The 24570-nt window shown below is 42.3% G+C and overlaps 2 protein-coding genes across 11 annotated transcripts in view; one reads left to right on the top strand and one right to left on the bottom strand.

Annotated features, from left to right (window-relative positions):
* Positions 1-14026, top strand: part of SGPP2 (sphingosine-1-phosphate phosphatase 2) — a 142261-nt gene extending 128235 nt beyond the window's left edge. For all 6 annotated transcript variants that reach the window (XM_082396822.1, XM_082396821.1, XM_082396817.1 and 3 more), the window contains 4 exons: positions 3951-7433; positions 7540-10884; positions 10993-12448; positions 13125-14026. In XM_082396822.1, coding sequence (XP_082252948.1) covers positions 3951-4502 — 552 coding nt within the window. In that variant the 3' untranslated portion in view covers positions 4503-7433; positions 7540-10884; positions 10993-12448; positions 13125-14026. The remainder of the gene's footprint in view (positions 1-3950; positions 7434-7539; positions 10885-10992; positions 12449-13124) is intronic.
* Positions 14027-15519: 1493 nt separating this feature from the next.
* FARSB (phenylalanyl-tRNA synthetase subunit beta) overlaps positions 15520-24570 on the bottom strand; it is a 65883-nt gene continuing 56832 nt past the window's right edge. For all 5 annotated transcript variants that reach the window (XM_082396810.1, XM_082396812.1, XM_082396814.1 and 2 more), the window contains one exon: positions 15520-15801. In XM_082396810.1, the coding sequence (XP_082252936.1) occupies positions 15650-15801 (152 nt within the window). In that variant the 3' untranslated portion in view covers positions 15520-15649. The remainder of the gene's footprint in view (positions 15802-24570) is intronic.

The raw sequence follows: 24570 nt of genomic DNA, 5'->3' as shown, positions 1-24570 counted from the left end.
TGATTATTAATAGAACTGCTGTAAACATTTGTGTACTGATTTTTGTGTGAATGTAAATTTTAATTTCTCTTCAGCATAGCTTAATTTCCACTTCTTATTATGAGTAAATTTAGGTATATTTTATATGTTTAAGAAGCATTCATATTTCTTTTCCTATAAAGTGCTCATTTCCTTTACTCATTTTTCATTTTGGTGACTTTTATCTTAGATAAGTTGGTTTGGGGGTGCTGAAAGGACATCTGAATGAAAATGTCTAGCTTTTGGTTTAAAGAGGCAGGACTAAAGTTTGAGAGAGATGCCTGGAGACATAGTTGGGTTTTTTTGTACTTCGCTTTTTTACTTTTTTATTGTTGCATAGTATTCCACTCAATGACTATACAATAGCTTATTCGACCAATTTTTTAAAATTAATTTTTATTGGAGCATCTAAACATGGGCATTTCCACAGACTGTGTCTTCAGGCTCTGCATGGTTTTCTCTGTTGAAAAGTTTGTGTAGGTCCATGGCCTCATCTCTCCATTCTCTAACAGCGTGGCACTCAAATCTGTGTCTCCAATGTTGTACAGCAGAAACTAACACAACATAGAAACTACACAAACTATTCAACAGAGAAAAACACGCAGAGCCTGAAGACAGAATCTGTGATCTGTGAAAATGCCTGTTTAGGATCTATTAGGATCTAAAGGAGGAAACCAAGAAAGAGACTTCTTAGGGGTCAGAGAAGAGCCAAGATGGTACAGGGTAATATTAATAAAAGCTGAATATTAAAGGTCTGCTAAGTGAAGGGTGTCAGTCCACAGGGCCCAGTGTTCAGAAGGAGAAACAACATCTCTTTCCAAGAATCCAAGCAAAACCCGCACAATTTTGTCTGATTGGACTGGTGTAGGTCACGTGACCACCCCTGCACCAATCACGGTGACCAGGAGATACAGTACACTGATTGGCCTACCTAGGTCATGTGCTCCAACTCCATAATTTTCCAGAACTTCATGGGTCCCCAAGGGGAGGTATGAGGCTATTGGGTCAAAGACAGATGCTGAAGAAACAACCAGCAAATGTCTAGTAAGTGGCCTTTGAGAATGGTGTATCATCTAAGTCTAGGTTGGCAGCACTTGTGTTTCAAGGTGCAGAAGTGGAGATGACAGGTGTAGAAAATTCAAGAGTTTGGCTCAAGTTTTGGTAACCAGGAAACTTAAATGAAAGATTGCTCCTTTTTTTCCCCAAAAATAAAGTAACATCCGTGCATAATCATAGCACAGGAGAAGGTCATGGGGAGAAGGATCATGGAGACTGTGAAGCCTGAGGGATATTTGAAGAGAAGGATGATGGCGGAAGTAAGAACAGGTAAAGCCCAGGTGCCACGTGAAGGACATGCAGCGACACAAGGCTTCCCCCCACTCTTGCCCCTCTCCTATCTGTTCTCCTCACTGCAGTCAGAAACTCTTGTCATGTTGGTACCCAATGAGAGCTACGTCAGTGGCTTCATGTTGCTCCCTGGATGCAGGCTTTAGGAAGCGGACTGGACTCTAGAGCCCTGTGGGAAGTGTTTTCTACCTGTGTTTACTCTTTACTCTCCAGCCCCAAGGGACCATCGAGATCCACAGGCTTATCCCTTTCCCTCTTAAACAACAGTAATCCTCTGTCTCTCCACTAAGCCGTAAGCTCCGCCTAGGTGTGGTTGTGATTGTTTGGCTCAGACTGGATCCTCTAGCACTGTGTCTGGCATATAGCAGGTACTCACACATGGGCTGGAAGGAAGAATGGATGCCCTCTAATCTGTGAAATTTGCTGTAGCCTCAGTGTTTATTTCTAAGGTCTGATTCTCACCCATTGTTCACTCAAATCAGATGTCATTTTATTAGAAACTAAACAAGAGAAATAATGAATGAAGCTATTAGGGAGAGAAAAAAAAAAAGACCTAAGCCTTTAGAATTCTATTTTATGTTTATATGGAAAAAAAAAAAAAGAGTGGAAGGCAACATGCCAAAATATAGACAGCGTTAACTGTAGGTGGTGGAAATAAGGATCTATTTATTTTTTCTTATACTTTTCAGTGCTTTCCAGTTTTTCCACAATGCATGTGTTTTACTTTTTGGTGTTTCCCAGATTTTCCAATACATTGAGGAAAGTGTTTCAATTTTCCAATGGTAAACTTTCAAAATAATCCATGTGCAACTTTGTAACAAAACCACAGCAGAGCTCTGCATTCTCTGACTTAGATGTATTCATCTATTGGTTACATTAAGAATTCACCTTATTTGTATGGAAATATGTTAATATAAATGTTTCAGACATTACATGAAATTTCTAAAAATCTTATATTTTCTGGTATATGTTATAAGTCATAATTCTAGTTATGACTTTAAAATGTATATCTCAGAAATAACAATTTCCTTGTCAATTGCATTATCATGAACTTTCATCAAATCTTTAACCACGGTCATTTTTAAGTCTTTTGACATTTACAGACAGTTCTGGGTGTACTCTAATGCTTTTGCAAAAATGTTCCTATAAAAGGGTTTCATCTTCAAGGAATTCATGGAAAAGACTGACAAGTACAGGTTTCTGGTAACTGACTATACTGCTGAACTGAATGAATAAACATGTTCAGAACTCTAATGGAAAACTGATGAACTCATAAAAGTGCTAACAAACGATCAAGATACAAAAAAATTAATTACATGGGACTGAGTGAACTGATGAGGATGATTATAATTTTTGTGACTTTCTGTTTGAAGAAAAAAAAAAATCCCACAAGGACTCGGAAGCAAAAACTATACAAATCAATTTTCACTGCAAAGAAAAGGAGCTGTTACAGTGGAGGATTACTGGACTGAATGTCAATATTATGACGTAATATGAGTGTGTTTCGTGTTTGGTAATTGCAATCATTGTTGCTTTTGTTGTGGTCATCCATTTACAATACTTGGTGTCAGTGTATCTCTTGTAAAAATAAAATACAGTGTGTGGGTGTGAAAAAAAAAAAAAAGAATTCACCTAATGAATTTTGCTGCGAGAATGCTAAAGGAAGAAGAAAGTGGATGACATTAAGGAGTTAAAAATATTTTAAACAGGAGTTTAAGGAAAGAAGCAAGGAGGGAGGGAGAGAAAGAGGAAAAAATAGGGAAGGCAGGAGGGTCAGAGGAAGCAAGAAAGAAAACCAGAATCTAAAATGTAAAGAAGAATTGATTAAATCAAGCATGGTGCATGCACCCAGTGAAATATATACAGTATTTGAAATTCTGTCTCTGAAGACAGAGTGGTAGTACCCAGACGGGCATGGCGGAGCTTCGGCACCACCACATCTACAACGTCTTCTCAAACCACCCCAAATAAACGCGCTCCATAAGTAATGACGGTGTGCTTGCTAGGAAGGTGGCTCCCGAAGAAGCCAGCTTCCTCCTCCAGACAGCTGCAGCCCCGACCCCTGCCTGCCAGGAAAGGATGATGCCACCTCTGTGAAGATCATGACGACCCTTGTGATATACTATGAAATCAAAAATAATAGATTAAAGGGAATTACCTGGCCATCCAGTGGTTAGGACTCAGCGCTTTCACTGCCATCGCCTGGGTTTGGTCCCTCGTCGGGGAACTAAGATCCTGCAAGCTGTGTGGCGCAGCCAAAACAAAAGTTTTTTTAAAGTACAGAATTCAAAACAAAAAATAATAGATTGAAGGAACAGTATGATTATAGCTATACATTAAGAAAATAATTTATTCCAAAAGACAGAAACACTGGAAGAAAAGACATAGCACGAATAGCGTGATTGTGGTTTGTATTTTTCCTATTTTCAAATGTCTACAACTGTACCTTTTAAAAATATGTATTATAAATTAAAACAATATAAAAATTGTATTTTAAATGTCAAATCAATTATATTTGAATCAAAATTATACCTGTATACAGGGGAGCACTCGTTTGACTTACATCGTCCTTTTCTCTCCCGCAGGATGTGCTGGGTGGCATCTTGATCACCGCCATCCTCATCGTCCTCACCTACCCCGCCTGGACCCTTATCGATCTCCTGGACTCGGCCAGCCCCCTCTTCCCTGTGTGTGTCCTGGTGGTGCCATTCTTCTTGTGCTACAATTACCCCGTGTCCGATTACTACAGCCCGACCAGAGCGGACACCACCACCATTATGGCTGCTGGGGCTGGGGTGACCATAGGATTCTGGATCAACCATTTTTTCCAGCTCATGTCCAAGCCCACGGACCCTCTCCCTGTTATTCAGAACATCCCGCCCCTCACCAGGGACCTGTTAGTTTTGGGTCTGACCAAATTTACGGTGGGAATTGTGCTGCTCCTCTTGGTTCGTCAACTTGTACAAAATCTCTCGCTGCAAGTGCTGTACTCCTGGTTCAAGGTGGTCACCAGAAACAAGGAGGCCAGGCGGAGACTGGAGATCGAAGTGCCTTACAAGTTTGTCACCTACACGTCAGTTGGCATCTGTGCTACCACCTTCGTGCCAATGCTACACAGGTTTCTGGGATTACTGTGAGCCTCAAGTGGTCGGAAATTAGCTCACTGGACATGAGAGCAAGACATCAAAAAGTTGTTGAGTGGGGAAGTTTTGACAACACATTTTTCTTTAAAAAAAAAAAAAAAAAAGCCCTAAGTCACATGTCTGTTTTGCTGGTACCTGAGAGAAAGGTTGCTGCTTTATGGAAGGAAAAATGGTCTCACGGTGACCACTAGCCTGTAAGCGTAATGTTGCAGATGAAGCCAGGCAAACCCACAGCTGAGTTCTTTAAGGCGCCTCACCCTGTCCATTACTTGGACTTTGGACCAGTCCTGGGCTGGCAGGAGCTGTGGCCTGGCTTAGGAACGGCCACAAGCCCCCCTGGGTTCTGGAGAGCCTAAGGAGACGGGCATGATCCAGGAGACTGGACGTCGAGCGTTCCTTTTCAGTTGTGACCTTGCCCAGCACTGAGTCTCATTTCCAAAACTGCAATGTTGGTCCAAGAGAAAGGGTGGTGCCACGTAAAACTGCATTCCTTGGACAGGGCGACTTTCTTGTCATGATGATCACATTAGACAGTGCCTGCATGGGGGGAAAGAGCACTGGGAACCTCGCTGGGAAGCAGGAAAGGCGGGGGCAAAGCTGGCGAGGTCACGGGCAAGAGCCTGCTTTCCTTATGCATCCTGGTCTCTGTCGGGTGCATATTGAACCGGGATCCACTCCTCGTTTGTACACTTTGCAGGATTCCAGGCACCATTTCTGTCCTCTTCTGACCCATGAACCCAACTGGCTGCTCCCATCTCACCTCATCTGGGTTCCTCTGAGTGTCCTGCTCTCTCCTGCGTCAGAGTGACTTGGGACAAGCCCTCTGCTCTTCTTCAGCTTTCTTGCTTCCTTACAAACTGGGAAGCCAGTGTCGTCTGCCTGGGAAAGTGGATCAATAGAAGAACAGATGAACACAATCCTTCCTGGGGCCTGACAAAGAGGGACTAGCCCTCCCTCCCTGACACTCGTCCTCCACTTCTTAGTTACTTTTCCTAAATCTGTTTTCTCATCTGCTGAATAGAATCAGCGGCTCCCTTTCCATCTTCCCACCTCTTACCTCTTGGCAGTTTTAAGGGTAATTAATGCAAGAACGACATCAGCCTCTCTTAGGAAAACAAGCCAACAAAATACAACACCTTTAAATCTCGGGAGAGTCCTTAGACTTAGGAAGGTGGTCATTATGCAGACCACCCCCTGCAGGGGTTCCTCTTCAGTTCTTAAGAATGAGGAGGAACAGGTATCAACAGTGTTCTTAAAAGTGAGTATCAGCTTGTAATTAACAAAGTGTCTTTTGCGTGTAGTGCCTGAGCTGCTGAAGCCAATGATCTATAACCCTCGTGCATCCTCACCATGCACACACTTTGGGGGAAAATTAGCCTGCCTGGAGAGTTAGGCTCTTACCTCTGCATCCAGTGTGAAAACCGAACACCCGTTTCTCCTGATTTTGAATATGCACCCTGGCCTTTTGGTTGTGATGATCTTTAGTATTTGATTTAATGCTCCAGTTTATTGAGAAGAATAATTGTTAAGACATCCTGTTTTTCCTTCAAATTCTTCTGACATTTTTCATAGTTAGAAGGCAGGGGTCAAAATGACCTGCCGTTTACCTGTCTTTAGATCATACTCTGACCAGTAGTTGTGGCACCGTGATGGGGAGATGCCCCAGCTCATGGGCACCCCTGCCCTAGGCCGCCCCACAATGCAGTGCATGGGGCACTTCCCTGTACCTCCGTCCCCACAGGCTGCCAAACCCGAGGTCACAGTGCTAGCTGATATTTACGCAAAATGATTTTAGTTGAATTCTCTGAAGCCAGCTAGCAAAAGGATCAGCCTTTTCCACTTGTATCTTTTGAGAAGAAGGGCCATAATTATTGTCACAGCAGTGGGTGTGGGTGATTCATTTGTGTGTGTGTAAAGTTTACTGCCGTCCCTTCGTTTTAAGTCCCGACAATAGGATTGCGATCAGCTGTATTATATATTTAAGGCTGTATTTACACGATTTGGATTGAGGATGAATATGTTAGCCACAGCTCATTAAAGAAAGACCCATGGATTTGTCATGGTTGGTCGCTTTTCAAAGTCTCTTGATATAGCATCTGAAGAATAAAATGTGCATATTGGTGAGGCCAAGCTTAGTTTTTGAGCACTACAGCTCTGTGGCTTAGAAACTGGTTGGAAAAGTCCTTACCTGATTCACACTGCAGCTTGGCCAGCCCTCTTCATTCACTTCACACAGCGCTTCACTCTGTTAGACCCTCACACCCTCTCAGTCTCTCTCTCTCTCTCTCTCTCTCACACACACACACACACACACACACACATGCCCCTTCAAAGACTATGCCTTCTGTCTCTGACCTTTGGATTTTCTCTCTGGGGAAAGACTGCCCCCTGCTGGCTTGCTTCAGGCTTGGTCCAGAGCCTCTCTCTTGAGCAGGAGTCTTGAAGAGTTTCAGAATCCAGCTCACCGTGATGTATCCAATCTAAGCTTAGGACCTGCGGTCTGGCCAGTCCTGAATTTGGAAATGGTGACACCAAAGCCCTCGGGGTCGTTGGCCCCTCCAGGCAGAACGGCATGCCCTTTTCCCGCCTGTCCTCATCCTGCTCCCAGCCCACCACCTCTCTGGACCAGGGCATCCATCCTGTGACTGTCATTTTAAACAGCCATCATTTCAGGCCAGCTTTGCTCAGACTTGCACCATAACAGAATGTGCAAAAGAAAAAAAAACGCAGACGAGACCATGAACTAAAAACCCTAAACAGCTGAAATCACCCCTCAACGTGCCTGCAGATCACAGTGTAACACAGGATTTTCTTGCCCAAATAGGCGACTCATGCTTCCCGAGTGTAACCAAAGCATGTGGTGTTTCAGGGCCATATGCTCCGGGTTTCTATTTTGGAAACTTTCAGCTGTCTTGCTTATGTACCGTATGTAAATTTATTCTTTTTAAAATAAAATCATTTTTGTTTGATTAAGATTTATTAAATGCTTTAAAAGCCAGTGTTCTGCTACCTTGGAATTTTTTTTTCCTAGATCTTTTTCCCCCAGATCCTCAGGGTTCACGCGACCTGAGTTGAAAAGAGGCGACAAACATAAACAGGAGGCTGTACAATTCTCTATCGCTGTCATGATTCAGTCACGTGCAAATGTTGGTGAGCATCATAGCAGCCACAGGTGTGATGAACAGGAAGTAAGTGGTAAGACTGCATGCTCAATTCCCCTCCTTCAACTCCTTGATACTAAAGAACATCCTCTTACCATACTTAGAGATAAATGTCACTGTGTGTTGAAAGGTGAATGTTAAAAGGCGAGGCTGGGAAAGGTAAGTAAAACAGATGAGACTATGTTGTCTGCTGAGCAAAATGGACATGACCGCATTTCACATTCACATCGTTGCAACAATATGCTCTGCCTTTAAGCGTCCTTTGCTGTTTGAAATGGTGCCAAAGGCCGATGACGCTCTTATTTGCAAGGCTGAGGCTAGGACCTATTTGTACCTTGAATGCTATGTATTTCATGATACCTAATATGCTGCCTGCTTGAGGCTGGATGAGACCTCAGCTGCCCTGTGGAGTTCTCTCCAGAGAGAGGAGACTCAGGCTCAGAAAATTACAACCCAAGACCCAAAGTGTTAAGGCTGTAGGGAAAAGACAACTTTGCAGTGTGAATTGAGAAGAGGGAGAGACGAATTCCAGCTTTGAGGTCTGTGACTCAAGGGAGGCTTGTGGGAGAAGCAGTGTGTGAGCCAGGCTTAAAGAACAGATGGGGTTTGCACAGGGGTGTGATGCACAGTAGGTACGAGATGGTACTCCATGGTGAGGGCACAGCTTGCCAGAGACACTTCTCCAAAAACCTCCAGCTCTAACAAGGAGAAGACAGACCACACCCGTGCTGGTGAGTGTGTGTGGGAATAACAGTGGTGGCAGGGGTGGGATAAACGGTGAGCAAGGGGCTTTGATGTTGCAGAACCGAATCACGAGAACAGGAAGGAAGCATAAGAAGCTCTTTAGTCCATTTCCTTGCCTCCACGTGGGACCATCCAGAGGAGTTGACATCTACAGGTGATTAGTCTCCTTTCATTGTTCCTCATTCGAATATTTACCCGTGGGTGCCTTCCCCTTCTGCCGTCTCTGAACCTGTCATTCCCACGTCCTCTTGTTCATCTCTCAGCAGACGTGACGGCAGCGAGGGACTCAGTCTGTGACATTGGTGCCCATGCCTCTTCCCTCTTCTCTTTGCTCAGCTCCCTGAAGTAGTCCCATGAAACTTCATTTTAAAAACATTTTACCATGATCCTGGCTCTTTCCAGGACCCGTAAATACTCCATGTTGCTCTTTGATGATCAAGAACCAAGCCCTGTTTCTCTAGTGAGAGGTTAACCAGAACCAAGTGGAATGTGAATATAGATGTATCTCGTTTTATGGAATAGATGTTTTCCTAAAAGCTGCCTGTGTGTTGGTTGTTTAAATGTGAATTTTAAGTGCACCGAGGGATTTGCTGTTTAAAAATCATATGGCAATTTTTCATTTCTGTAAACATAAGGCTCCTTAATGGATTATTTGGGATACACCACACACGCATTGTTTTCTTCAGGTGGGGCACACCTGTAGTGCAGACTTGACTATTTACAGGATGCATATTAAGAGTGAGAGCTGAATGTGGACCATGAATAGAATGTTAAATTCTTAAAACTGTAGCCTCATGAGACAAGGGAAATCTATACGAAGCCAAAATCCTTTTTCCTCTTCCACGCCTGTCTGTATAGCATGCAAAAGCCAGCAAGACAAGCAAGGATGTAGCTGGAGTTCCGGCTGGGACGCTTCTTTGCTGCACACACTCAACACACCTGCTGGCACCTGTTAGCTGGCTCTCTCTCGCTATGACATCAGGGTCCCCTTGGTTGGAGCACAAGCCAGATTCTTTCTCAATGGAGAGGTTCAAAGGATGGCAATGCCTCTTCAATACACACAAAGCCAGCCTTAAAGCATTGGGGGTGGGGCAGGGTGACGGTACTGCCATCATGCCATCTACCTGCATCCGTGAGCCTAAATAGGAGCCAGGACTTCCTGGGCTTCCAGTCTGCAGTGTCTCGTGGGAACCAGGTGGATGACCCTGTGACAGGGGACACTGTGCACAGGGCACACTAAACACAGACCATTTCAGCCGTCTTAATTAGGTACCGATAAAAATATTTGGCTGGAAAACTATTTTTGCTGTGGGGGAATAAAACCACAGCTTAACGTAAATTCTTCATGAAGTGAGTCAATCAATTCTGCTGCTATTAAATAGGTAATAGTATTTTTAGCAGGGTATCCCTTTCTACTTTATCTCCAACATCATAGTTTTTTCATTGATAGAAACTCAAAATATCCATCTTCCACATCTCTACTTGTTCAATCTTCGCTCTGGCTTCTTAAAGATATGGGATAGAGTTATAATATGCTGGTCTATTAATTTTACCAGCTATGTAATTTTTCAGTCTTCTTTATTCATTTTTCCCCTTCCTATTGGTTGTATTTGCCACTTTCTTTGCTTGTCTGATAATTCTTTTTATTGGATGCCAGATTCTGTGAAGTTTACAGTGTCGGGTGCTGGATATTTTTTTATCACTATACATATGCTTTGTTCTAGGATGCAGTTCATTCCTTGGAAATAGTTTGATTCTTCTGGACCTTATTTTTAAGCTTTATTCGTTGAACCAGAGTAACGCTTAGTCTAGAGTTGGTCTCCCCACTACTGAGGCAAAGCCCTTCCGGGTACTCTCCCCATGGTTTCCCAGGTTTGCTAGCTCCGGCCCACCTTGTGTGGGCTCCCGGGGCGGTTCCCTCACGTCTTGTGGATGTTCCAGGTGGTCTCCTCTACCGGGGCAGTTCCCGCACGTGCATGCACTCAGTGCTCAACGGAAGACTCAAGGGCAGGGGCCTCTGCCTATCTCTCCTCAGCTCTTTCCACTTCCCTGCCAACTCTAGCCGCTTCGGCCTCTCTGGACTCCCAGCTCCACCTCCTCAACTTCTGGAGACCTCCGACCTCCACCTGGGTCCCCACCGCTGCACCACAGCCTGGACTCTCTCCAGGCCGTAAGCTGGAGAATCACAGGCCTCACCTTGTTTCTCTTCTATCTCTCGGGGAATCACTGGCCTTCGTTGCCTGATGTCTAATGTGTTGAAAACCATTGCTTTACGTATTTCATTTGGATTTGTAGATGGGTAAGCAAAGGAGGAAAATGTCCCTTGGGAAGAAGGAAGTAAAGACCACATGTATGGATCAACTAGGATGCAAGACGCTGAGCTAACGTGAAGGCTGGAGAGGAGGTCAGGCCCAGCTGATCATGCTTATTATGCTCCAGAACAAGCCCTGTCCAGGGCCTCCCCGTGACAGGTGTGGAGCCCAGTGTTTCCCACAGGTTGTCTCACCTACCCGATCTCTCTCCTCCCTACAGCACAGAGGCATCTTTCTTTCTGGCTTATTTTGCTTCATCTGCTGCAGGCTCACCGCCAGGGCTCCGCGTTTAAATGTTGTGCCCGACGCTCACAGCTAAGAGATCTCCAGTGAATCCCGTCCGTCTCTGAGTAGCCTTTCACCCCACATGTATCCAGCACCAGTGTGGATCTCTACACAGCTTTGCCTCCGTTACAACTCGTTTCTTGCTGGCCCTAAGTAGGTACTCATTTTAGGGGTGGGCAGAATGTAGGAAATTTCTTTTTCTGCCAGGTTTGGAACCAAGCAGGCACATTTCCTCAACATCCTCACTTTTCTGTCTTAAAGAAAGGGCAGATTTGCTTCGCATGTCTTACAAGTCCTATAATTCAAATGCTGGAGCAGTTCTCTCATGCCAGCGCCTCCTAACACCTGGGAGGGGTGGGGGAGGGCTTTTTCAAAATGTGTTCTAATGCAGAACATGTCATGTTCCTGATTTCCTTAAACAGAGACAATCAAGCCCAAACCTATGGATGAGGAGTGAAGAACTTGAGTGTAGGCCTCAAGTATATTTTTACTGCACTGCATGGGTCACATGAGGGAGAAGAAACAGGGCTTTAGCCATACATAATTCAATTAAGCCCTCTGCTGGAGGTGTTTGTTCAACCCACAGTCTACATGTTTACAGTCATCCTTTCTGTTTACTAGAAAGTTGAAGGTGGGCAGGAAACCTGAAAACAAAGCAGGCGGTAGTGGAAATGAAAATCACCCGGATTGTTGTCAAGTACTTGCCACGCGGCTCCTCTGCCTTTGTCCAAGGAGGCCGATTGCCCCACGTGGACTTTGCCATCCTCTACTTTTTAAAAAAATTATATACATAAAATTATTCAAGCTCCTCATAATAAGTCACAACTTAGAAGATCAGATGCCAAATGCTTTTCTTATTTAGAGGAAATATTTTGCTGAGGGCAGTTGCATTGCTTTAAGGCCACCTGTTTGCTTTTGGATAAAACAGACAAAAGAGCCAAGTCAATACCCAGCACTGGGGTCAGTGACATTTACAGGAAACACCAAGCGCAGAGGCTAACACTGAGACAAAAGATTGTGTGTGCTAAGCCATCACTGCTGAGGGCAGAAGCAGTGGTTAGGCGAGCTGGTTCCCAGTTAGGCTACTCCTAGGTAAAAGGTGATAGGAGAATGTCATATGCCCTGCATTGAGAAATCTAACGTACTGAGACTATATACTGCTCAAGAACAGAAGTCACATCTAAGAAATATCTAAGATATTCCAATGTGGTATTCAAATATCTAAGACAATACCAAATGTGGACAGTTATAGTCTTGCATCTTTAGGGATGGTTTTTCATGGTCCCTAAGCCAGTGCTATTTTAGGGGGAGGCATATGGAAGTCCACTGGAGCACTCTTTGTAATTGCAGAGCTGGAAACAACAGAAGGTTCATCAACAGAGGAACAGCTGAACAAATTATGGACATCCATGCAATAGGATTTTGTATCATTTAAAAGGTAGGTAGGTCTAAAGGTACTGGCCTGGAAAAATGGGACATATTAAGTGAAATGTCATGATATACACTATAGAAAATAGAAACCCAAACTTACTGCAAACCAGTAAGTAAAGCATGACCCAAAAACTGTGAGGATGTGTATGGGTCTGACTGTCCAAACTAAGGAAAATGTCAGAAACAACATGAACCATTAACAATGGTTAGTTACTTTAGAGGATTGCGGGAGGAAGGGTAAATTAGGTTGGGATGCTCTTTGTACAATTTTTTAAAGTAGTGAAGTTTTAATTTTTTGTGTTTTTTAGTATTTTATATATAAAAAACAAAACTGGTAAAAAAAGGAAAACCTCAACATTTGGTTAAGTAGGTAAATGACGCAAAACATTTGAGTGATCCATGGGCTCTACGTCACTCTTACTAGGTGTCACAAACCCACTTTTTAGCCATGTGACTTCTGGGCACATTATTAATCTGTCAATTGTTCTCATCCTGTAAGTCAGGGAGAATCCCTATTCTAACTCCCTCCTACAATTGTTAAACCAAGAAATTAAAATGTTGAGACAAAATCACATGTGAAAATACTTTATAAACTGAAGAGTAATGCAGGAATGTCAGGCTGTAGAAGTTATCTGTAAGCTAGAACAGGAATCAATTATATCTAATTTCTCTTTTAATACGAGGGCTCCCAGTTTTTACTACATAGGTGTGTCTTCTCCAGTAAAAGCTTTCTGGCAGGCAGTGCCCACAGACTGCTCTGGCTCCAGTTCAAATGCCTCACGGGGACGAGTGTAAGACGATCTGGCTGTGGAGCCTCCACTCATAAGCCGAAGGTTCGTTTCTCCTTCTTCTCATGTACCCGATACTGTTATTCTTCCTGCTGTTTCCTGCTTCAGAGGGCAGAAACCTCCACATGATGGATGGAGTTGATCTTTCCCCTTTCATGCTGGGATATACAGTTAGGTATCACTGGGTTTTTCATTACAAGTTGTTTCTGACCATCCAAAAATCATCCAGGTGGCTGGCTGCTAACAGAACTAATGGCTCCACCCACTTCAACAACGGCTATCACATGACTCACAAACCCTGATTTCAATCATAGCGAACTTGAAACTAGGGGAGAATGTCTCACTAATGGTAGTGGACCAGTAAGCCATCATGAGCAGACATGCCGATTCTAAAATTCATGCTCTTTTACCCTATGTGTGCATCTGCTGGTGTTCGTATTAAAATACAACATGTTGCATTAATTTTTCTCTCCCAGCTTTACTGAGATGTAACCTACATCTTGACTACCTCCTTAATTAAGGTATAGATATTTCCATCACCCCAAAGAGTTTCCTCTTAACTCTCTGCAGTCAATTTCCCTTCCACAGGCTCTAGCCAATCAATCTGCCTTTGACTTTTCTAGAACTTCATATAAATGGCATCACTTGTAGTCTTGTGTCTGGCTTCTTAGTGTAGTGTTTTGAGATTCATTCATGTTGTTTCGAGTGTCAGTAGTTTGTGTTTTTTTTTTTGGCTGAGAAGCATTCCATAGTATAGATATACTATAATTTGTTTATCCATTCATCTGTTTGAATAACACTGCTGTGAACATTTGCATAAAAATCTTTGTATGGCCATATGAGTAGAGTAAACCTAGGAGTAGAATGGCTAGATGGCAGATGTATGTTTGTTTCATGATTTAACATATTGCAAAACTATTTTCCAAAGTGGCCGTATCACTTTACATTCCCACCTGCCACACATGAAAGTTCCAGTCTCACCAACACTTGGTATAGTCAGTCTTTTTAATTTTAGCCATTTTAATTCGTGTTTATTTTTTTATTTGCATTTCCCTGATGACTAATGATGTTGAGCATCTTTTCATGTGCTTATTTCATTTATCTTCTTTTGGGAAATGTCTGTTCACATCTTTTGTCCATTTTTTAAAAGCTGGGTTGTCTTAAGTTATAAGAAATCTTTATGAATGCTGGACACAAACCTTTTGACAAGCATTATTTTTAATGGGCATATCTCACTTCATTACTGAAATGTAAGGATCAGCTTACAACGGGATTGGGAAGGAAGAGATGGCAGTCTGTACGTTCACAAATCTTGCTAAGCTGGACACTGCTGCCCTGATGCAAGGTAGTAATATAGTCTTAGTATTAGGTGCAGCAAAAGCTCCATAAACATAATTCTTGTCTATCCTTATTAGCTATTTCTATGGGGACTTACTTTGAAGTTTTACAATTTATTGTGTTTCATATCGTCTCAACAGTAACTGAGAACTTTTCTCAAAACAAACATTACACCCAGCTTTTTTCAATACATGGTACCTACTGGAGGATTCTAGATGAAGAAAGTATTAAAGTAAATTAGGAGGTTAAGACAAGGCAGACTGGCAGAAGCTTAGCTTCAGAGAAGGAGAGACCTAATACCTCCCTGTAAAATAAGACAGAAACTAGTAGCTCTATTAATTATTTAAAACCATGGTTTTATAACACTGACAACAATAAAATGTATGGCCTAGGGTAAAAGTAAGTTTTTCATTGTTTCCTAATGTTCATAGTGCACTGGTACCAGTGTGTCCCTTTTAACTCTTCTAGCTGAATGAATCTGTGCTGTGTGTCCACAAACCCCATCTCTGAGTATCACAGACAGAGTAGCCAATACCGACGCACCCTCAAATATTTTGAATACGTGTGCATTTTTCTCTCACTTTAAGATGACTTCAAAGGCTGTTAACTAATAGACCATCACTAATTCTTAAAAGTTTTCTAAAAATGCTGTTGTTTCCCAGTGATGAACATGCATCAAATGTAGAAAATAAGAACTAAAAATTCTTAGTTAACTTCGTACGTGTGCTCTAATCAGCTATCTCGTTTCATCAGGGAAAAGAACAGGATTCTGTCCTGCAGACGTGGTGGTGACGGTGAGAGGCTCTGATGTGTGGAGAGCTTCTCTGTTTCTCAGAACAGCTCCTGGTCCCCCACTGGGCTCTCATGGACAAGGCAGCTTCAAGCAGATGCCGCATTTGTGCAGTACAAGCTGGCCTGATGCGGGGATGGCAGTACCACCCACGGAGCCAGACACTGCTTTCTACTTTATTCAACATTAATGCACAAGCACAAGTGGACTGACTTACTGTGGGGACAACTAAAGGGCACCTAGGAGGAGAGAGGGACCCTCGGGGCGAGAACCACACGACAGAGACCCGTCTTCACAAAAACGGCTCAATGTTGATTTCCACGCAGGAGCAGGGCATGGTCAGCTCGAATTTGGTAATAACATCAGGATGAAGGACCCCCAGCTTCCCGATGCTCTGACCCCGGGCAAAGATCTCAGCACATCGCCCGGGGAAGAATGCAGGGCCTGAAAAACAGGGAGAGAAAAATCAACGTTTCTCCTGGCAAAAATGTCAGTAGACATTTAACATTGAAAGCTCACTAGTCTACTTTAAAAAATAACTATTCTTCTTTAAACTACTGGCCATGAAATAAGAGTGCTCCCTCACACTTTCTGGTCTTAAAAAGAAGCATTTGAGATAGCTAGTGGGAAGCAGCCACATAGCACAGGGAGATCAGCTCGGTGCTTCATGACCACCTAGAGGGATGGGATGGGGAGGGTGGGAGGGAGACGCAAGAGGGAGGGGATATGGGGATGTATGTTTATGTATAGCTGATTCACTTTGTTATACAGCAGAAACTAACACACCATTGTAAAGCAATTATACTCCAATAAAGATTTAAAAAAAAAAAAAGAAGCATTTGCTATTATACCAAGACACTCTTATAAGGAAAGAAAAGGTTAGGGGCAAATATGAAAATCAGGGCTCTGTGTTTTTTATCACAGCGGTCCAGGCAGGATGAAGAAAAGGAGGCTGAAGGAGCAGAGGTGGGAGAAGACTTAGGAAGTGTGCAGACGTGGAACTGCTCTAAAGAGGACAAAGGGAAAAATGAAATGTAAAACCAACGACTTTGCCTGGGAAGAACCTGTTTTGAAACAGGTTTTTCCATAGTAATACTTGCTGGATTAAAAGCCTACACTGAGTTCATGTACTATTCAAAACATCACTCTTTTCTACCTCATTCCACAGAGAAACGCGAGCTGCACTGTCATCGGCAGGCGTAGGCCTCGTACCAGAATGTGACCCACATTCCTGTGGGAGAGAGAACTTCCTAAGCAGTTCTGGCACATCTACTGTAAACCCGCAGCAAAGGCTAGTCCCAGAACAGGGCTGGGCTGACCTCTGATTTACTCAAGACAGGCAGAAGGTTCCCTCGCCATCTGGGTGCCAAGGCGTGGATATGGCTTACTAACCCAGTAACAGTTCTTGAGGTTTAAACAGCTAAAAACAAGCGAGCAGACAAACGTACAGGCCCACTGCATAGTCACTAAGTTACCAGTGCCGCAGGGATGCATCAACGCTCCGTACTCTACGGAGGTTAAAACCAATGCTGACTCATTTCTCTCGTCACCAGCTTGTAAAGGGATTAGGTCCACAGCTCCTGACTGATTCAACCGAAACATCTACTGGCATGAACTATAAAATGCTGAGCCACAAGCCTCCAGCCCGCCATTTCAGAGTGAGTGCATTATTTATGAAAGAGTAAACTTCTGAGTCTCTACGAATGGCTCCAAGGTCAGCATAAGGAAGAAACACAGAATTGGTGCTGTGTGTGTGTGTGTGTGTGTGTGCTACCATGACGTCAGCACCAGTCATGCCACAGAGACACAGGACGACTATACAGAAGGATGTTTTCCTGAAAAATATTTTTAATTGTCATTCTGAAATAACCCCAAAGCAACCTGGTTGAATTATAAGGTGGCCTGTTTCTCACATGCCCCCAAACTAAATAATCCTGCTTCACTATTAAAGCAAAAATTTCAATGAACTGCATTTGAAGTTCATAATTGTTTGGCTATGTGCATTAATCCACACTTGGAGAGAGGGATCAAATAAAATAATACAGAAACCATACTGCATCGATAACATATAGCCTAAGAGAGAAATGAATATTGCTAATCTGACAAAGATGGCGTGTTTTAATTCTGTCAAAATAAAAAAACCTAACTTAAAAGATAAAACCAGGCCAAAAAAAACCACATAAGTTGTACTCCCTGGCGGGCCAGTGGTTAAGACTCCGTGCTCCTAATGCAGGGGGCATGGGTTCAATGCCTGGTCGGGGAACTAAGATCCTGCATGCCGTACGGTGTGGCAAAAAAAAAAAAAAAAGACCACTGCCCCCCCCCCCCCACCAAATAAATATTCACATGACAAGTCTGTAAAAGTGTTGGTGTTAAGTGCTATAACCAAGAATCAGAGCTGAAAGGGCTGCCCAAAAGTCATTTATTCCATCACCCCTGGCACCCCTTATACAGAATTACATCTGAATAAACTAAACTATCTGAAAAAGACACCAGATTATTTTTAAAGGCCATTCAGAGAGGAAGTTTTCAAGAACTTCCCTGATAACCTTGCTATGTTTAAGAATCCTCACTGTACCAAAATCCTTCCTTTTTATCTATCTTCAAATTCCAATTTGATTGGATTCATTTTAACTGAAGCATAAAACCAAACTATTTTAGAATCTAAGCCAGATGTGCTAGCTCTGACAGTGTTAGCAAAATAAAGCCTAAGAGATAAGAACTTAGAATTTTTACTTCATAAAGCAACTTTTTGAATCAGAGCTTTTAGCAAAATCCAGTCATGTTCTTCTTCAGCTAGCAAGCATGATAATGCCAGCTGGACCTCTCTCCAGAAGTGTGCACCAAACTCTGCTGAAGCTCACTAACCGGTTAAATACTTGGTCAAACAAAAATATTAATATCATTAAATAGAATTTTCCCCCTTTCCGAAGAAAAGCAGAAAGAACTGAAATTCATATTATGCATTATTTAAAACATATCCAGGTGTGGGAACATTCTAAATGACACAAATATCAAAAGCTCTCAGCCCAGCACGGACCCGTCCCAGTCACTACAGCACCCTAAACTGCCCCGGGTCAGAGGCCCTCCCCACAGAGGAGCTGCTTCCCAGTGAAGCAGGCACCAGAGGGGTCCGTCCTCTGCCCTCTCATCCAATGCTAATGCTCCCCTTCCCATCCACAGGTGAAAATTAAGTCCAATAATGCGATTTCTGTATAAACTCCACTTTGCCGAAAACTGCACATTTTAACCCGTGATGACAATTTTAACTTTCTTGCCATTTTTCATTTTTTCATTTCTACAAGGTCTTAAGATTTTTTGATGGATGCCTCTGTTGAGTTAGAGCAAGGCTAAAGGTCTCTTCTTCAGACATAAACCGAGAGGCACACAGAAGTGCCTTCAAGTTTGTAAGGGGAACAGAGAGAAACTGTACCACTTGACTGATGTTGTATGTGAACTAGAAATACTGAAAGACAACTTTAAGTTACTAGAACATAAGCATTTCTTAGTGCTTTTTAAAAATCTTTATGGTTCAAACCAAACTTTGCAGACAGAAGTGAGTGGCTTCAAAGAAGGGCAGATGAGAAAGAGAATTGCTTCACTAACAAAAAAAAGGGAACATACCCCACTAAGGCAGCAATTAGGCCCGAGTTCAAAGATGAGAGCATCTCCTCCATCAGCAGGAGGGGAGCTCAGCACATCAATGTGATCACAATGCTCTAGTTAGGACCAAGGCAACTTAAATCAGAGTCCTTCCAGAAGTAAAAGAAGTCACATCTGAATGGAACCTAAATATGGGTCTAGGCTTAAGAAAGATCAGACCTGGATGGTAGCCAGAGGCTACTTTTATCTCATTAGCAAACAAAAATATTTCTGGAGAAGAGCAGCCCGCTGTGTCCAGAGTCATAAAGCTGCCAATTCAAGGGAAATCATGTTGCCTTGTGAATGGGAATTCTAAAATTCAAATTCTACAAAGTACCTTCTTCTTCTTTTAATCACGCATTTAGGCCCAAACAGAGTTCTGGTTTACTGTTGTACCAAGGTACATAAATACTACAATTTTCAACCTGTGCCCAAAACACTCTCCAGCAAAAAGCCTCTCAGCCCACTTTTCTACCTAGTTTCTTACACCGTTTAAACCCTCCGCTTTGCTGGTATCCGTCACAGCAAAATGGCTTCGAATGGAAAACAGACTTGGGAAAAATAGTGTCCTCTGTTGAAGTACATGCGGAAACCCAGACAAAAGAAACATCAGTTAAGCGCAAACAAGAATTTAATTTCCAGAACTTAGTGGGGTGTAAGTAAGTCCCTTAATTAAAGCTTTTGTAGCACCTCCTCAAGGTCTATAATTGTCTCTCTGTGCTCAAACGGCAGGACCGCTTTGAGGACCTCGGGGGCAATTCTTGGGCCAGTAATCCAGCACAGCACCCAGTCTTCAGCACATTTTCTGGCTAATTGACCTTCAAAGAGTTTGTGAGCTCCCTCTCTTGCTCGTTGCCAAACACCTTTCACAGTTTCTTTTTGCCCCCGTCTTTCTTTTGGAGTAATATTATAGGCCCAAAGTTTGGATACGCTTTACACATAGAGTTATTCCTATAATTCTGTGAAGCATCGGAAGTAGAAGCTTAAGGCGGTAACTGAGCAGGCCCTTAATCTGAAAGCTCCAAGGTGTTATCAAGCATAAGGCTTAATTCCTTAATCTTTAAACCCCCTGCCATTGGCTGTTTTCAACTAATTCATTTGGTATTTTATTTAATCCATCTCTAAAAATCATCCACTCATACAATTTTACTTTTCCCTTTCTTCACATTACTAATACATACTTTGGGGTTCAAATCCACATACTGTAACTGCCTTCAATCTGGTACTTCATCAAATTTTCCATAATAAAAAGAACAAAATTAAAAGGAGGGTGGGGAACACTGGAAAAGGAATGTCAGTGTATCCCATATATCACAGCCAATAATAGAAGCTATCATCATGAGCTTTAATAAAAATAACCACACGTAAGTCCCCAAATTCAGGGATGAAACACAAAATGCAGAATTATATAAATATAGTAAGCCACTGGGCCAACAGAATGTGTTTTAAATCTGTTCTAAATGCCTGATGATGCATCATGGGGTGGGAGGAAGAAATAATCACTTAATAGGCTGACTCTAGGGCTGGCATCTACCCAAACCCTATCCTTTGCTCCCCCGAGGCCCTAATTCTAATACAATTAGATACATATAAAATTATCCATTCCATGGTCCAGTAACCCATCCTAGGAAATCACACAAAGGGAAAAAAAAATAAAATAAAAGCCAGTGTTCCATTCTGGAGTGAAACTGACAGAGTAGGTGACCGGCCAAGAGTGGAATGGGGCTGCAATTATAATTTCCCACGCAGGACTTTCTTCTGGTCTCCTACCACTTTCTGAAAATGTAGTAACCATAACTCACTATGCCACCAGCACATCAACCGCACTTTCCTTTTCTAAATAATGCTAATTTAAAGGAAGAAAAAAAAAAGACAAAATATAGGGCTTAAAAAAAACCCGACCACACATTTATAACACGTGAGTGGGGTATCATTCTTAAGGGTGGTTGTTCTCTAAGTTTTAGAACCGGGAGCTTTGGAGTGCCTCAGTGGAATGAGGGAGCACCCAGGGCGGAAAAGGCACAATGCAGATAAGACATGAACGTATAAAAAGAAAAGGTTTAGGAATATGAGGAGGCAAAATTGGCATTAACTACCATGATATAAACACACATTTTTTCAGATCTTAGTACACTCCGGATTGGAAGAGAAGTTCCCTGCAAAGACCATTTAATTTGTAAATGGAGAATGAATAGTTTCCAACTGGTAATATAAAACACCCATTTTTCCCCCAGATATAGACAAGTCTTCACCTCATATCTGAAGTGAAATATTTATGGTACCTAAAGTCTTTAAAGAGAGGGGACCTAATCCCTTGAGTTTAATGGCTATCTTTCATCCCTTTCTGAAGATCAAAAGAAAGAAAAACCCCTTACACAACTTTACAGTGCTAATCCCAACACACCTGCAGACTTGGTTAACCCTTAACGTGGAGGCAACTGGACGGGAGAGGAGCGCTGGGCCCACCTACACCCACAGCACGGACTCGGACAGGGAGCCTGCGCTCACAGGAGGGAGCCCTTAGGATCTATTTTAAAGTCTCATCTTAACCATCTGTCTCTCATACACACATACTCATATTTCAAAACCTGAAGAGGATCAAGAATGTTAGGAGAGGGGCTTCCCTGGTGGCTCAGTGGCTAAGAATCCACCTGCCAATGCAGGGGACACGGGTTCGAGCCCTGGTCCGGGAAGATCCCACATGACACGGAGCAACTAAGCCCGTGCGCCACAACTACTGAGCCTGAGCTCTAGAGCCCGCGAGCCACAACTACTGAGCCCGCGTGCCACAACTACTGAAGCCCGCGCACCTAGAGTCGGTGCTCCGCAACAAGAGAAGCTACTGCAATGAGAAGCCCGCACACCACAACGAAGAGTAGCCCCCGCTCGCTGCCATTAGAGAAAGCCCACACGCAGCAACAAAGACTCAACACGGCTAAAAATAAAAACAAATAAGTAAATAAATTTATTAAAAAAAAAAAGCAATACATGCCCTGAAAGTTTATACCTAAAAAAAAAAGTTAGGAGAACTTAAACGTGATACATCTAGTTGCAATTTTAAATCCGTCTCTAATTTGTGTAAAACCAAAGGATTTTTAACTTTAGGTTAAAAAGTGCCCTGTCTATTGGCTTGTTTTGAAAATTCCTATTCCAAAATAATGCCATCATCCTACATTTGTCTGGCACTTGAATCATTTCCTCCCAAATTTTCACATTTCTTTAATGTTCACAGGACAGATACAGAATAACAACTCAAAAATAAAAGGCATGGGCCATCATCCTGCCTTCCTGGGTCAATAAAATGGGTCTTTCCTAGTCTTTCATCTGATAAAAACCCTTAAACGACAATTTCTCCAACCAAATATGAGCAATTTATTATCAATACTTTCTCCACAGTTATAGTGAAATAATAAAAACAACAATAATAAAGAGACTATTCTAGGGCTAATTAAAGGAAAGAATGGAAATGTTGAGTGTTTGAGATTGCATCTGTAATTTCACAATTAGTTAACTTACTCAATTGAGACCTTTGGCCAGCATGGAATAAACATAACCTCAAACATGTCATTATCATAGACGTGCTGTAGTTTCAGAATTAAACTTCAGCAGACAAGTAGGGAGCGTAGAAGAAAAAGAAGAGAATAATGAGATCGTGAAAACAAAGTATGCTGCTTTCTACTCATCTCCTTCCACCCCCAGTAAAGGGAGTGACTTGGTCCCAGTGCAGCCCTGGCCAAGCCCCAAGGACAGGCAAGTTACAGATGGAAAAAGTGAAGCACAAGGAGATTAGGGGACTTGCCCGAGGCAAGCAGTAGCATAGGCCGGAGAGTGAGGACTTCTGTGTGTGGCCCCAAGGCACGGAAGGCCTAGGGAATAGTGTTTGCAAACTTTTGGTCAAGCTGTCCATTTCATGTTTGCAAACCTCCTCTGGTTTAAAATTAAATAAACAAAACCTTTAAAAAAAAAAAAAAAAAAAGACTGACAACCTCTAGCCTTAGGACATAACCAAGTATGCTCTACAATATTATTAACACAACATGATACAGACAAAACCTAGAGCTTGCCAGGGAAGACAGAACTACATTTTTTAAAATCCCATATAACACAGGCATCCTTAAAGAATAAGTTCCAGATTCCTGAAACAAGACTGGAATAATCTGAAGAGATAAATAAGCACCACAGTGACACCATCTAAAAAGGCGAAGAAAAAGAGCTGCTACATTAGACCCTGCGGCAGAGACTGCTTCTGAACCATTTAAAGTCCTGCAGAATCTTAAAACTAGAAATGACCCTGGCAGTGATTCTGTCCATGCCTTTATTTCTAATATGAGAAAATGGATACCAAAGAGGTTAAGAAAACCATACAGCCAGGTAACAGCAGAGCTGAGAACCCAGTTCCTTCTTGAACCCCAGTCTGTGACTCTTTTATCCAATGCTGATTTTCTGAAGGGCAGACCTAATATCTACCCGGAGGGTACTCTGGAGAGTGACCACCCATTCCAAAATGCTGTCCCAAATTCTTATATCTGCCTCTCCCAACTACCCTGCAGTACAGACAGGACAGACATTATCATTCCCATTTTACAGATGAAGAAACTGGCATAAAGGGATTAAGTCCTAAATCACATGGGCTAACACAACAGCAGGCCCTGACCCAACACACAAGAGTTACGGTTACTACATCACAGTTGATCATGCCTCCTAGGGCTCAACAAAATGTATTCTTCCCTATCATTTTAATAAGAGTCTGTACCATCTTAACATCTGCTTTTTCAACTTAGTTTATAATTCACGTTTATCATATGCCATTATATTTATATGTCGTAGTTTGCCAAATTGTTCTTTAAGTATTTTATGTTGGAGTTGTTTCCAATTATCCACTGTTATAAATAGGGCTCCTGTAACATATATGTTACTTGTTGCTCTTTTTTGGTTTCTTCCTTTTGCCAAAGGTAGTACCACACAAGTAAAACAACGCCAATTATTGTACAGTTCAATTACATATCAAAATGTTAAACAGTGGACTTCTAGCAATGGTAGTACCAACAAACCACAAATTTAATATAAGATTATACTGATCTTATTTTGTACAACACTGATTTTTTAAAAATTTTCCTTTGCATAGTACCAATTACTTACTACCTTTTTTTTCAGTTCCACTGGTGGGGAAAAAAAAAAAAATGCATCAAAGCAGTCCAGGAAAATAATTCCAAGAGGAGATCTTTGTTCAGAGAATGCAATTCACAAACAAGTTAGGGGCCTTTAGGGATTAAGAGAATAAGCAGAAACCCTTCCCTTCTGGAAGAAGAGTGTCAAAGTGTAGTGGCTGCGAAAACAACATTGATAAAATATTTAACAGCTACTGATGAATATTGGACACATCAAAACAGGTCTCACAGAAGAGACAACAGGAAGTTCTAGAGACATTTAGAGCACGGCATTTTATCTGATATTTCTGCTCAACTGTTTACTCTTTATGGGCTGGCTTCAACATCATTCAAAAGAAATAAAATTATTGTAACTACAGTCACACGGTTTATTGTTTAAAGAAAGGCAGGTAATTAATGTCTG

This window comes from Balaenoptera borealis (genome assembly GCF_965194805.1).
Source record: "Balaenoptera borealis genome assembly, chromosome: 6".
Taxonomy (NCBI): Eukaryota; Metazoa; Chordata; class Mammalia; order Artiodactyla; family Balaenopteridae; genus Balaenoptera; species Balaenoptera borealis.
Note: the sequence above shows the minus strand (reverse complement) of the source record. Positions and strands in the feature narration are given on the sequence as shown.